Source organism: Sceloporus undulatus, chromosome 1, assembly GCF_019175285.1.
Source record: "Sceloporus undulatus isolate JIND9_A2432 ecotype Alabama chromosome 1, SceUnd_v1.1, whole genome shotgun sequence".
Lineage (NCBI taxonomy): Eukaryota > Metazoa > Chordata > Lepidosauria > Squamata > Phrynosomatidae > Sceloporus > Sceloporus undulatus.
Genome location: NC_056522.1, coordinates 230,132,683 through 230,148,033, shown reverse-complemented (window position 1 = coordinate 230,148,033; position 15,351 = coordinate 230,132,683). Strand labels below are relative to the sequence as shown.

General features: G+C 39.7%; 1 protein-coding gene across 1 annotated transcript in view; it reads left to right on the top strand.

Annotated features, from left to right (window-relative positions):
• Window positions 1-15,351, top strand: part of THSD7B (thrombospondin type 1 domain containing 7B) — a 628,673-nt gene that overhangs the window by 578,781 nt on the left and 34,541 nt on the right. The window contains exons 18-20 of the mRNA XM_042446231.1: window positions 9,856-9,997; window positions 11,326-11,441; window positions 12,656-12,773. Of these exons, the coding sequence (XP_042302165.1) occupies window positions 9,856-9,997; window positions 11,326-11,441; window positions 12,656-12,773 (376 nt within the window). The remainder of the gene's footprint in view (window positions 1-9,855; window positions 9,998-11,325; window positions 11,442-12,655; window positions 12,774-15,351) is intronic.

Below are 15,351 nucleotides of genomic sequence, written 5' to 3'. Positions count from 1 at the left end.
ATGCAAATGCAAATCCATGTATGTATGTTATGTATGTCTATATGTATGTATCAGATTGACTGTCTGATGCTCGGTAGATAAAATTGATGGTATACAAATGCCCAGAGGGTTTCAGTGCAAGCAGTATGTTCCACACAATCCACCATAGCACTCCACACTCGGGTGGTCTCCACTTGTGAAGATCATCAAGTGTGCATTAGAACCTTCGCATGTCCTCTGGAAACCATTAAGGAGAAACATGTTTTCATTATGATTTAAAAGTATTCCTAGCCCCAGTCCCCAACGCATACATATTAGCACATTGTTATATATTAACATGGAAAACTCTTCAATAGAGGAGTAAATATTCACAAACCTTTCTGTTCTTTGGGTGAATGTTATTTTTGCTGGTGATTAACAGCTTAGGGAGGAGGGAGGTTTGGGAGAGTTCAGGAAACCATTATGGATTAATTGTGTGAAGCTACATTTTTTTAAAGCACCGCTTATGTTGTAAATAGCTTATTAAATTGTTAGAGAGTGTTCACATCTGCATGCAGATTGTTATGAATGGTTCATTACGCAGTTAAAACTGGTCAAATCCCTTCCCTGCAGAAGCATTTTCTGCAGTGCAAGCCTCGAGTTGCACATTTCATTATGAATAGCTTGTTAAACATCATGTTCCAAGTGCCATATGCAAGCATTTCAATAAATTACAGGGCCGGTAAGCATGTTACAACCTTTGTAGCCTACAGTTATGAGGGCCTTATGAAGGACTAGTTGGAGAACTCTCATGGAGGTTTTCACAGAATCACAGAATCTTAGAGTTGGAAGGGACCACAAGAACCAGGAAATGCTCCTAATAATTGTTAACTATTTGTTAACATTTTTAACAATCACTCCTTAATTACTTAGCCACCTATCAATTCTGAGCCAGTATAAAGATCACTTTTCATCACAGAGATGCAGTAATCCTTTTAAAGCCACTATAAACATCATTTTTCACCATAGGTATGCAACAATCTTCCTGCAGAACTCAATGTATGAATCCTACCTTTCCTGTAATAAATATTACCATCTTCTAGGTTAAATGATATCAATGGTAGTTATTGAAGTGGGCAGAAAAAACTCAATAATCCTTGAGCAAGATACTCATTTTCATACTATTAAACATTGTCATCAAAAAGAGGTGGAATTACTATAGGAATTGTCATCCCTATGTCAAACTGTTGTAAGCCAAAGGTTCCTGTGTTTGTCGCAGTATATGTATTCTGTGCTGAGTCTGTTAAATTTGTTGATGAATGCCGAATCCTCACAAGACTTTTTAGCACTGAAATTTGAGGAGAGTGAGTTAGTTCGGAAGGGAAGGTGAGATCGATGCTTAATATCTATCTCTTCCTTCCATCCACTCCTAACACAAAGAGATCTGAGGGTCAGCCCAACCATACCACAAACCTATTTCTGCCTGTGCAATGCCAGGTCCGTAAAAAAACAGACCCAATAATACGATCTCTTGGAAGATCAGAGCTGTGACCTGGCTTGCATCACTGAGACCTGGCTTGGGCCTGCAAGCGAAGCTGTGTGGGCTCAGGCCCTCCCTGCCGGGTACTCAGTTAGGACCAGACCAGGTTAGGTGGGGGGGGGGGGGGGGGTTGCCTTGATCCATAAGAAACACCCCTTTCCTTAAACCAGGAACCATGTCCGGCAAACTATCCATATCGAGTGTGTATTTACCTGACCCTGAAGGCCAGAGATAGTTTAGGGATTTCTGTTGGTATACCGGCCCACCCCCGACGCTACAGAACCCTGGCGAGCTGACACAGCTGGTCTGGAGCTGGTGTTGGAGTCCCCTAGGCTTCTGTCTGGGGGACCTCAACATCCCTTCGAAGCACAGCCCATAGTCCTACTGGTGCGGCTCGGGAGTTCACGGCTACCATGACTGCCATGGGCCTATCTCAATTGGTCTCGGGCCTACGCATTCGCCAGTAATACGCTCGATATGGTCTTTTGCACGGACATGGAGACTCCAGAGGGATGTAACCAATATATCGCGCCTTTTCAGGGCGGAGCATTTCCGTGAGGCTAAAATCAAGGCATCCACACCAGCTCCGCCCCCCCCTGGGGGTGGTGGACCTACTAGAATGGTCCACCCTTCGAAGGCTGATGGAACCCAAAAGGTTCCAAGAAGCCCTGAGGGGTATATGGTTGGTACTGACGGCGATTCTGTTGATGCCCTGAAACCTTGGGACACTGATCTCTCCAGGGCTATACACAGTATCGCTCCCAAGTTCCTCTCAGGCCTGCTTCAAAAACAGCCCTGGTACACAGAAGATCTCCGGGCAAGGAGGCGGTTGTGCAACGACTAGAGCGCAAATGGCGGAGGAGACATCAGGACTTAGCCGACAAGGCACTCCTAGACTCTCTTTTGGAGGCCTAGGAGTGTGGCGATAAGCGCAGCAAAGAACTCGTTTTTTCTGCGGCATATCGCATCCGCGGAGTTGCGCCGGCAGAGCTGTTCAGGGTGTGAGGGAGCTTACTCAGCTACCCGCTCCCTGAATCTATTCTGGAACCATCCAAAGCCTGCTGCGACAAATTTAACAACTTCTTCGTGGATAAAACCTCTCGGATAGGGCTGATCTCGACGCCAGTATTCTACAGGATCCAGAATAGAGGTCTCCGGAGACTTCCGTGGACTCTGTTGTACTGGATCAGTTTGAGTCTGTGAGTACCGAGGAAGTGGACAAGATCCTTAGAAGTGTTAGGAAACACCTGCTCTCTCGCTCCTGTCCTCCTTGGCTAGCAGCTCAGTGGGGGTGTGACCGTAACTAATATGTTACGTTGCATAATTAACTTATCCTTTAGGGAAGGGCGCTTTCCAGCCAGCTTAATATTGGCCATTGTAAAACCGCTGATAAAAAGCCTCCCTAGCCCCCTGATTCATAACAAATTTCGGCCTATCTCGCTGCTGCCTTTTCTAGGGAAGGTTCGAGAGGACGGTTGCCATTCGGCTTCAATCGGTCTGGATGATACCGATTTTCTAGACCCATTTCAAACTGGCTTCTGGCGGGCTATGGAGTTGAGACGCCATGATGCCTTGGTCGATGATCTCCGTCTGGGCATGGACAGGGGTAGCGTGTCCTGTTAGTGCTCTTGGACATCTCAGCGGCTTTCGATACCATTGGACCATGGTATCCTTTTGGAACGCCTGAGAGAGTTGGGCATTGGGGGCACTGCGCTCCAGTGGTTCCCGTTCCTACCTCTTGGGTAGATTCCAGATGGTGGCAGCTGGGGGGACGTGCGCTCCAATAAGAGGGCCCTTACATCTGGTGTCCCTCAAGGAGCCATTCTGTCCCCTATGCTATTTAACATTTACATGAAACCGCTGAGAGAGATCATCCGGAGACACGGGGCATGGTGTTATCAGTACGCTGATGACACCCAAATATGTTTCTCTGTGTCTCCGACTGATGCAGTGACCAGGGATGGCATCTCTCCTCTAGATGCCTGTCTGGAGTCAGTAATGGGCTGGATGTGGGAAAACAGACTCAGACTGAATCCAGAGAAAACGGAAGTGCTTGTGATAGGTTCTCCGGGGCACAGGGATGCCCAGATTCTGCAAGCCCTTGCCCACAACCCCCCTGATTAAGTTGATCCATCTGGTTTGTGGTTTTCCTCTCTTTCTTCCAGCTTCCACCTTTCCTAGCATTATTGTTTTTTTCTAGTGATCTGTGCCTTCTCATTATGTTGCCAAAATACGATAGTCTCAACTTGGTCATCTTTGCGTCCAAGGAGAGTCCTGGTCTGATCTGTTCAAGAACCCATTTGTTTGTATACTTGGCTGTCCATGGTATCCTAAGTACTCTTCTCCAGCACCACATTTCAAATGAGTTGATTTTCTCTCTGTCTGCTTCCTTCACTATCCAGCTCTCACATTTGTACATGGTAATTGGAAATACAATGGCCTGAACAATTCTGACTTTAGTGCTCAGTTGCATGTTTTTGCTCTTCAGTATCTTTTCCAGTTCTTTCATAGCTATCCTTACCATTTCTAGTCTTCTTATTTCTTGACTGCAGTCTCCATTCTGGTCAATGTTTGATCTTATGGGAATTCTTTAACTATTTCAATTTCCTTGTTGTCTATATTGAATTTGTGTATTGCTTCTTTTGTCATTATTTTTGTTTTCTTTATGTTCAGCATCAGACCTACCTTTGCACATTCATCTTTGACCTTCCTTATTAATTGTTTCAATTTCTGAATGTCTTCTTCTAATATTATTGTGTCGTCTGCATATCTTAGGTTGTTAATGTTGCTTCCTCCTATCTTCACTCCTCCTTTTTCTGATTCTAATTCTGCTTTTCTGATTATGTTTTCAGCATATAAGTTAAACAAGGATTTCTCTCTCCATGTATGGTTGGAGTCTGTGCTGCAAAATTTTGAGCATTATTTTGCTTACATGTGAGATTAATGCTATTGTCATATAGTTGCTGCAGTCTTTTGTATTTCCTTTCCTGTGGATTGGTATGTATATTGAGCATTTCAGTCTGTTGACCACCACTTTGTTTTTCATATTTGTTGGCATATTTCAGTTAGCACTAAAGTTGCATTTGTCTGTAGGCACTGTAGCAGTTCAACTGGGATATCATCAGTTTTCCTTCTACAAGTATGTAAAGAAATGGCAATAGGCAAAGCTGTTGAGCATGCTACTGGTAGCCTCAGGTGTTAAACAGAGCACTTTTAAATGAGTTATTTTCAAAGTCCAAATCTTTTTTTCTCAAACTGCAGTATAAATATTACCCACTGTCTGTTTAAGCAGATGATCCAAATGAATATTAAAATATATGTTTGAGCTAGCACTGAAATAGACAATGTTCAAAATTATTCTTCACTTTCTCATGCATCTTATTGATGACTTGAAGTTGTTTTTCTCTCCAGCTTATTCTTGAATGTTGAGGTATTCTACCTGAAACTCTAAGTAGAGACCTAATGTTTTGCTTCTCTTTGAGAAGAAGGTATGTATAGATCAGAACATGTTTTATCATCTCATTATATTTGGCTAGCAGGCAAAGGCAAAGCCATAAACTTCAGGCAGCAGCATCTGCTTGGATGTAGGCTGATGCCACACTGCAGAATTAATGCAGTTTGACACTGCTTTAACTGTCATAGCACCATCTTATGGAACCCTGGGATTTGTAGTTTGTTGTGGCACCAGAGTTCTCTGACAGAGATGGCTAAATATATCACAAAACTACAAATCTCAGAATTCCATAGCACTGAGCCATGACAGTTAAAGTGGCGTCAGAATGCATTAATTCTACAGTGTAGATGTAGCTCTAAGAACAGGATTTTGATTGCTTTACCTACTTTCTATTCAAACTTGTAGCTGCCTGACCCATCTTTAAAGTGATTTTTGAGTCTGGTTATGTAATAAGCTACTGTGATACAGAAAAGGAAAATAGCATTGATCAGAGGTGACACTCCTCTTACAAAACTATTTAAAATCTTGTTTTTATTAAGGTAGCAAAAGTGGTCATTTAAAGACAATCCTTCTCATGTTTCTTCAGCACATTGATTGGTTTTAACAACAACAAAAAAAGCAACGCAGTTGAGTACTCATTGGGAGCATATCTCAAGAGGCTTCTTCTTGATTTTTCCTGGCAAATCATGTATGCTATTATTGTAGCCTTCAAGGACAAATGCTCAAATTAATTGCACAAAAATAATAAACGATTTGTAAACACTTTGCAACAGGATTAGTTTGCAGGTAATTAAGAGTAATGGCTGATCTTTGATGTTGGGGTGACCATTCCCCAGCCAGCAGCAGAGCATCCATTAAAGTTATTTACTATATGAAATCATACCACAAAATGCTAGGGAGCTCCAACTAAACATTTACCAAACTCAAACTCACTATGACGTCAGAGCTAGGAAGTGGGGTGAGTGTCCCCTGGCAGGTATCCAAAATTAAAACTGTTTGGGGATCAGACTCTAATTTCTGTCTGACATTGTAATTGGGGCCAGAAACAGCTGCATTGCAGTCAGCTGGACCACTGCCAGACTCGTATCAGGCTAAGCCACCACAAATTTGAGTTTCCAAGCTATAATAGCTCAAGTCTTCCTTTCAATATTTAGGAGGAAGGAATGAGTCCCCTCCCTCCCTTTCTTTCTTTCTTTCTCTCTCTCTCTCTCTCTCACTCAAGTTCTGCCTTCAATGACAGCTGCAAGGCAAAAGAAAAAGCCTTTTTTGAACGGTTGTCTCTGTAGTTAATGAGCTTTTAAATGGGGAAAAAATAGAGCCCTCACTGTGATTTATGGAAGGACGTTACTGGAGAGTGGGAGAGAAATATCCTCAATATTTATAAAAATAAGAAAGGAGAGGTGGCACAGTTCTTGACCTAGCCCCTGGCATTTTCTTTAATCCTTTGTTCCCTCATCTTCCCCCAGCTAAGCTGCTGTAAACTTGCTCCCATCAATTAGATACAATCAACTATATTTAACTGAACTTTTAATGTGCTTATTTCAGTATTTAGACCCATAAAGCAGGGTTTTTTACCATTCTGTTTTATTGCTTGTCTCATTTCACTTCACTTGGAATCAATAACAGTGCTGCTATTGACATCAAATGCTCTAGAATTTGCTACTCTCTTATGGCATAACTCTGCAACTCTTAATCAGTTAAGTAACCCCATTAGCCCCAGTGTCACTTGCATCAGAATGAAGTATAGTAGGTTAAGACACATACAAGTATATGCTGACATAATTGTCCTTTATGAGCATCTGAAGCTATTAAATAAGTGAGGTTGCTGCTTATTGACTTGGCTGCTGATCAGAGGTGTGCCCTAGACTAGGACAGGGATATGTTGAAGTTCTCATCTTGTTTCACTCCAGCCAATGAGTCTTTCTCAATCAATCAAGGTGTTTTACTGTGCCTAGAAAATACATCATCCGGGAACATGACAATTTTTATTATTCTACTAATATGTCAGCAAAGGTGAATGTTGTCATCTCCATCTCTTTTGGGGCATTTGTTTTAGAAAATGTAGGAGGGCAAGTAGATTTTCAGTGCAAAGTTTCACGTTTACTGTGTCTAGTGAGGTTTAACTAAATAGATGGTTCAGATTTGAACCTCAATAGAGGACAATGGTACAATATATGATGGTCTAAACTAGTTCATTATATCTTTTCTTGGGAGGGTACATTAGGGTTTGGTATCCATTACAGTTTTATTAATATAGGCCCAAAATGCACAGAGAAAGGCAGCTTCCAGACACTTTGGGGGTGTGGTGATCAAATGACTCATGCCCCCAAATTGTCCAGAAGCTGCTCTGGTGCCATGATCCATTCCTTTGGACCAGATCACCCTGACTTTTGACCATTTCCACTCTGATACCTTTTAAGAAAGCACTCAAGATGGATCTCTTCTGGCAGGCCTTTCCAACTTAGTTACCCTCCCCAGATATAGAGATATTTGTCCCCTCATCTGTCTATTCTTCCCTGCCTATCTTTCTGCTTATTTTTTTGTTTAATGTCCTTGATGTTTTTAATGTTTTTATACTATTATTGTTTAATTCTGTTTTAGTACTGAGAATGGTGGGGGGGTAGGTCTAGGGTTTGATTTTTTTTTTAACTTTATTGTAACTTGATGCATTTTACTGTTGTAACCCGCCCAGATTCTTTGTGATTGGGCGGGCTAGAAATAAATCTTCATTATTATTATTATTATTATCATCATCATTATCAAAAAGGAGCGGATTAAATCTGACTCCTGGTGGCTATGGTTTGGGACTGCAGCAGCAGCCCACTTCGCAGTCCACTTTGGGAGTGGGCCATGCAGTCAGTATGGTCTTGGCCTGATCACAGCCAGAGCAAACTCCAGCCACTCCTTCTGGGCCATCTGTTCCAGCCCATTGTGTAGAATCTGGAAAGAAACTGAAGCAAGTGAATCCAGCCTGATGTGAAAAACTTCTGTGTGTCTTACTCTGGCTAAGATGAGATAAATTGCTGGTACAGTGCATCCTTGTCATAAGCTGGGGTTTGGTTCCAAGAGCCCCTGTGGATAATAAAGTCTGTGGATGTTCAAGTCCCATTAAATATAATGACATAGCAAAATGGTGTCCCTTATAAAAATGGAAAATCAAGGTTTGATATTTGAAATTTCTACTTTTTTTGAACATTTTCAAACCGCGGATGCTTGAATCCATGTATAAAAAATCTGTGTATAAGAAGGGCTGATTGTATTTATATCTTTTCCATATGAATGATTGAACTTTGATTCAAGGTAAAGAGCAGCATTGGATTCTACCAGGGCTATGGAGTCCTTAATGGCTCTAACAAGAGGCTGATATTCTCCCTGATCCTTCCCAAGTAAGTGACCAACCCTATTGGTCTTCTACCCTGAGAAACTTCACACACACACACACATTGGTATCCTGGAACTCTAAAATCCAAGAAGAAGCCAATGACTGCATCAAATGGTACCAGCAGGACCCAGAGTAACAGACTTTATTCATTGGTCTTCACTCCCTAGCTGAAATGAAAAACCCCTGGCAGTTACTCAGGGTTTCTCCTGTAACTACTTTTGCCTTCTTCAGCTGAATAATAGCTAGCCATTGTGCTGACTGCTAACAAATGAGTTTTGAATAAACATGTTGTCCCTGTCCAGGGTCCTAGCCTTCATCTTCCACCTAAATATTAGGAAGAATATCTTGACAGAAAGAGTTGTTCTACAGTGGAATATGCTGCCTCGGAGAGTGGCAAAGTCTCCTTCTTTGGAGATTTTTAAACAGAGGTTGGATGGCCATCTGTTGGAAGTACTTTAACTGTGTATTCGTGCATGGCAGGGGGTTGGACTGGATGGGCCTTTTGATCTCTTCTAACTATGATTCTGTGATCTTCATCTCATACATGGGTCTCACCTTCACTTGGTAGTAGGACCAAAACAGATCAGAACTTATTTGTCATTTTCATTCAAGTTGCTTTTTGAAATGGAAGTATCAATGAGTCCAATCTATTTTCCACATCTCGTGATAGCCTGGTTAAGCCTGAGTACCACCACCCTGCTTACAAAACACTTCCCCATATCAGTTTAAGAAACATGTTGATTTTCATATAGACAAGATCACAGACAATCAGACATTTCCAGTCTGCCAGCCTTCTTGTCTTTGGCATGTGATATTTACAATTCTCGATTTTACTCTCTTAATTCATCTCCTAGAGAAAAATCATTATTTGGAATATTTACCATTTGATTGTTTTAGGTGTCGTTTAATATATCTTTTACACCATGTAAATGACACCTTCTAAAACAATCAAATGTTCAAAGTGATGGCTAGGCTAGAGGTTTGGGCCCTGACAGACACTTAATTATACTTCTTAATTATGGTATGAAGAAACACTGGGTGTATACAATGGAAGAATGGATTCTGTTTTTACAGTATTGGAGACCAATGGAACCTGAACTCAGTCTCCCAAAAAGTTGCCAGAATGGAACTGGAGTGGAACATAGATAGAAATTGTGAGCCATGATCATAGCTTTCTTTTTTGGTTTTACCTTCTGCAGCTCTAAAACTAATGAGCTGAACTGTTTTTAAAGGAAACAATGGTTTGGCTCATTAGCTGTTGCTGTAGCAACTACCATAAAGAATCCCTTGACCATATCGGTGGTTTCTTACCTGTACACACAGAAAGTACCTTTATATTGCTTTCAAGTTAATGTGAAGGACATGACATGACATGACACAACATGACATGATTATTCAATGTATTTCAATGAGGACGATTTAGCCTGAAAGGTTAATAACTCAATTAACCCATCAGTCCTAACCCATTCCAAACACATGTCTGTTAATATGTTTTCACATCTTTGTCTCTTATTTTCCTAGCCATGTGACCCCAACATCATGCAAACACGGACTCGGCATGTGTTGCGATCTCCTTTAAAATCCAAGACCTGCCCTGAAAGTTCACAAATGCGACCTTGTGTTCTGAACCAAAATTGCTTTCATTATCACTACAATTTAACAGGTAAGCACCCTTCACCATACTGAAGAGGTAAAGACGTGGGATATTAGAACGGATAGTGATAGCCATAGGTACTAGAGACATGATTCAAATGCTCATATAGCTTTGAAGATTGCTAGGTGGCTTATTCCAAGTCCTTATCTTTCAACCATGAAGGTAAATTAACTTCCTAATGTTGTTTAGTTCTTTATGTTAGTTGTTTGGAGGCTGAGAAAACCAAAGCATTCTGAACAATGTAAAGAACTGTAAAATAGAGAAATAACAAGGCAAACATTTAATCAGCAAATTTTTTACAAGCTGGCCTGCATTTAAAAGTGCTTACCTATTTTAAATTATGTTCTGTGTGTTCAACAGGCAGGATTTGTATTTTCATTTAATATCTCCTTATAGGCCACTGCATATTTATTTAGAAGTAAATCCCTTTGCACTCCCTAGTGCTTATTGCTAATTACATGTGCCTAAAGTACATTTAATCGGCATTCACATTTGTATATGTGCCTTTGTAAACCATAATCTGGATCATAGTACAGATAAAGAAGTAATGAGATCTTCTTTACCCTTCACTACATTCCCATCAAAAATTGTGCTTTCCTTCTTATCCAAAAGATGATGTTTAACCAAGGAGGGAAGCATTACTAATGCTATGATTACAGCCTGTCTTTGTAGTGACCTAGACTTTCTTTTTTACATTCTTGTTTCTGTTAACTACTGTAATAGGGAAACACACAAATCTATACAACTGAAGATTTTTAAAGTCCATGGGGAGGGGGACCTCTATGTGGATAACCATTGTACTTACACCTTGAAGACTGAAAAGACTTACATTTGCTTGTGGTTTGTGGTCATTTTGAACATTGCTTTTACAGAATGATACATGAAATCATCAGCTTGTTTAGACTGTATATGCTGGATTGAAGACCACATTAACGGTTTTAAAGCACTTTATTTTTATATTTTTAATGGAACATGGCTCACTTTTCAGTTGGAAAATGTGACAAGCTTTGCTTTGATAGAGAAAATGTTTCTAATGTTGTTACCCAGGAGAGCAGTGTGGGACTTGAAAAAAATGGACTGTTTTTAAATGATACATTTTATCAGTGCTGGACAGTTGTCATCATGCTCAAAGAGACTGTGGCATTTATGAGCTACTGAAACAAAGACTTGACCATCTAAGCCTATCTATGATCGTTTGGTTGCTTGTTTTTCTTAAATAATCTCTACTTGCCTTTCATATGACCATACCCGACAAAGATAGTTTCAATATTTTAAAAATTAAAAGACTCTTTCAGCAGTGGCTGGCAAAACTAAATGCAGTTGTAATGTATCTCTAGACTGGAGCACATGCCAATTAAATGAAAATGCAACTTGTGGACAAGGAATTAGGAATCGTCTTCTGAGCTGTGTACGTAGTGATGGGAAAGCTGTGAATAAGAACTATTGTGAGCAGGTGAGGTTTCATGTGGGCCCTCTGTCAATATATATGTTTGTTAATATGTGTTTAAAAAATTGCATCACAAGGGACTGGCTTTCAAAGTTTTTTTCTTGTCTCATTTGAAAACACTGCAACCCTGAAATCCATCTATCTGAGATGAATGTGAAAGGAGTACATTTAGAATGAAAGGATCCTGAGTCCAAGATTTTTTTTCCTGAACAACATCCAAACTGATCACTTTTCACAACCCTTGTATCATAACCCTCTCCTGGCTGTCCAAAGCTTTCTTCATTTCAGCAATATCTTTTAGGCCATGATAATGTTGCTGCTACTGTTCAGGAATAAGAAGTTAGAAATTCTTGAAGATAGTGTAGTTATCTACCAACATATTTAAATCTACTTTCTTCCTGCTTCTTCTCTACAAGACCCTGTCCCATAGAAGCCACTAGGCAAGTCTCCCAATCTATTTGCTGAGTCTGAATCACTGTGTCCAGCCCTAAACCCCTCCCTTTAATAGAAGACACTTACAGACCATGAAAAGGAATGCAGCAAGCCTGTTACATACTTGTTTGTGTAGTTAAATCAAACATGTGAAGTTTGATAGGCTATCCTAGAGCAAACCATCATTTGACTTGAAACAGCAAATGATCATATTAACTGATAACTTAACCTTAATGTAACTGAATCTCCTCTTAAAGCAGTCCTATCCCACAGCCTCACTGTAATCCTTCCTTTCTCTCTCTAATATCTGTAAGCCTCTTCTTACTCCTCTGGTTCTCATATCCTGCAACACTCACTTGCAAATGACTTTCTCAAGTGTGTCTCCTTATCGGTCACGTTGATGCCACCCACCATTCTATCATACTCCCCTGCTGTTAGTCATTTTCCTGTTGCAGTCTCACTGAACTCAAGGAGTCTTCTGAGTAAGAAAGTTTAGAGTGTTTCTACATTGTGACTGCCACCAAATTGAAGCAGAATACACACAGGCAGGAGGGCATACATAAATATACTTTAGCTAGTTACCTTAATTAAAAAGAAAGAAAAAGAGTGGTGCCCTGCTGAAAGCTAAAATATGCCCCAACTTGAAGTTGGATAAACTAGAGGTGAATGTGACAGTATTAAGAGATGCCCCCTGGGTGTTACATTTCAAGTTCCTTTTCTTTCCTTTTTACTTCAGTTTGGCTATCAATGACAAGTGACTTACTCTATCTATTTATTTTTTTTTGTAGCTAAATTTGGAGAAACCCGAAAAAGTTATTATTGACTGCCATGTAGAATGTGTAGTAAACTGCCAACTTTCTGAGTGGTCAGCCTGGTCAGAATGTTCTCACACATGTGGCTTTGCAGGTAACAATGTCCATGCCTATATATACTGTATATATCTTTATCTCCTAACACACATACAGAAATGTATTCTAATGCACATTAAAATGAATGTGCCATTTTTTGCACCAGTGTCTTTTTATAAAATGACATAAGTAGAGTTTTAGTTCATTATTTTGTATTCTAAGGAAAGAATTTATAGGCTTTCTTTCAACTACAAGGCTTTCATTAACACTTTTCCTATTTTGCTGTTGTTGATTCAGCTAGACTTCTCAGTTGTGGTTAGTATAGTCAAATGTGGTATCCTTTTGAAACATATGTCACATATGGGATTAGGGGCTCTTTTGGTGGTAGTTCTGGTCCATTTGGCTAAATGGTCCCAGAAGGCAGTTCTGGGGAACTATTTTTCAGCATTATGGTCATTACTCTCTAAAGTTCTGCAAATCTCAGTAATGTCCTCAGTGCTTTTTAACTTCAAGGTAAAGCTGCTGGAGAGACCATCTGAAGTTTTGTGTTTGGTTTCTCACCAGTGGATTGATGAAATCTGGATTTTTCCCTCTTTTGCAACTGGTACTAGGGAAGATAGGGAGGTCCTGAATCATTCTTTGAGTGCTGTAAGGGATTACATATGGGTCAGAAATTTGAGGCTGAATCTAAATAAGACAGAAGTGATGGTCAACAGGAAAGATGCCCTAGGATTGTGATTTCAACCTGTTCTGGATGGGGTTGCACTTTGGATGGGGTGATCAGACTTACAGCTTGGGAGTACTTGGACTGGCTTTGCCATGTGGCTACTATAGCCAAGAGTGCGTTGCCACACCTTTTTGCTGATTTTTCAAATGTATTCTTTCCTAGCGAAAGAAGATTTTGCTAGGATGGTTCACACTGGAATTTACTCTCAGTTAGAGAGCATTAATGCATGCATCACAAGCTTCAGAAATTGTTTGGAAGCTACAGACAGAGCTTTCTATACCATTTTTCAATTTGCTTCTGAGCTCAATTGAAGACACTGACTGCTTTTAACATACAAAGTCCTAAAGGGTATAATAATAATATGATTGGGCGGCATATAAATTATTATTATTATTATTATTATTATTATTATTATTATTATTATTATTATTATTATTATTATTATTATTATTATTATTATTGGCTTGGTGCTGGGCTGCTGGAAGGAATGACTTCTTCCCTATATGCTTGCCCAGAATTTAAAATCTTTAGTTCAGTCTGTGTTGCATTGCCACTGAATCTTCTCAACCATAAATGTTTATTAAAAGACATATGGTACAGCTGCAGTAGCTTTAATAAAGACAGTGTTTGAAATAATGTAATCTGGACTTCAGATGTGAATGTGTGTGTTTCATAATGGGATGTGTACAATGTGTGAAGGGAAGGAAGTTGAAGAATTTGATTGATATGCATGCAATTTTAGGAGAAAAGGATTAAATTCATTGTTATTTTCCCCCTAATTTTTTGTTTGTGAGCTATATGGTGATAATAATCATTGTAATTGTTATTATTATTAGCAATTTTTCAGAGCAAAACTTTAATGGAAATGCTTCATAAAATATTTATCTGCCTATATTTCTAACAGGGGCTTTACAATACAGCTTGTGGTTTGATATTATGTGTCATGGTCTTGGAAATATTACAGCCATGACTGTGTAATCATTTTTCATATCTGCTAGGACTAAGATGGGTGGGGAAAGAGGTAACAAAAGTACTATCCACAGACTCTCCACTGTCACATACACTTTATCACGAGTGCTACACTGATCAAAGCTAAGTAAATGTTACTTTCTATGAAGTGATGGCCTCAGCATTAAACTGTATGTTAGCCAGAAACAAAGCTAGCTCCAAGCAATTTGCTTGAAAAGCTAGGGTTGGCCTCCACTTTGGGCAAAGTGAGGCAGCAGAATGTCAAGAACAATTTATTGTGCCTCTCCTTCTCACCCACCATGGTGAGCTCCTGGTGCCATGATTGTGCCAGAGAGACTTATCCACAGATTACTGACCCTGAAGGTTGAAGCAGACCACCAAGCAGTGTAGATCAGGGAGTGTCCATAGTAAGAATCAGCTGAATTCCTCGCACTTTCCAAATCAACCTGTCCTGTCTTCAGCTCAAGAAACACCAGGAACATTCAGATAGACAGAGATAAATATTTCTGACATATGAATACTATCAATACCTGCAATATATTGATATATTTTATTTTATAGTAACATTTCATTTTTTTTTCATTTGTTAACTTTATTTTAAATTACCAATGTAGATTTGGAGTCATAAGACTGCTCCGTTTATTTTCTACTTTAAGATATGGAACTGTTTGAAAATATGACTTGCTGCTGTTGCTGCAGTAAAAATTGCATTCATGTCTTCTGTTCCATTGGGGCACAGTAGTAAAAGGTTTTTGATCCATTGCATTCCCTGTCCAAATCTATACATATAATTTAAAATAGAATTTAAGATGGTATTGCAGGCATAATCTGAAATACTGTATATATTCATGTACAAGTCTAGAAATTTGAGTCAAAAAATTGACCCAAAAATCGAGGGTTGACATACACAGGTCAATGTAAGTACTTTAACTCATATACA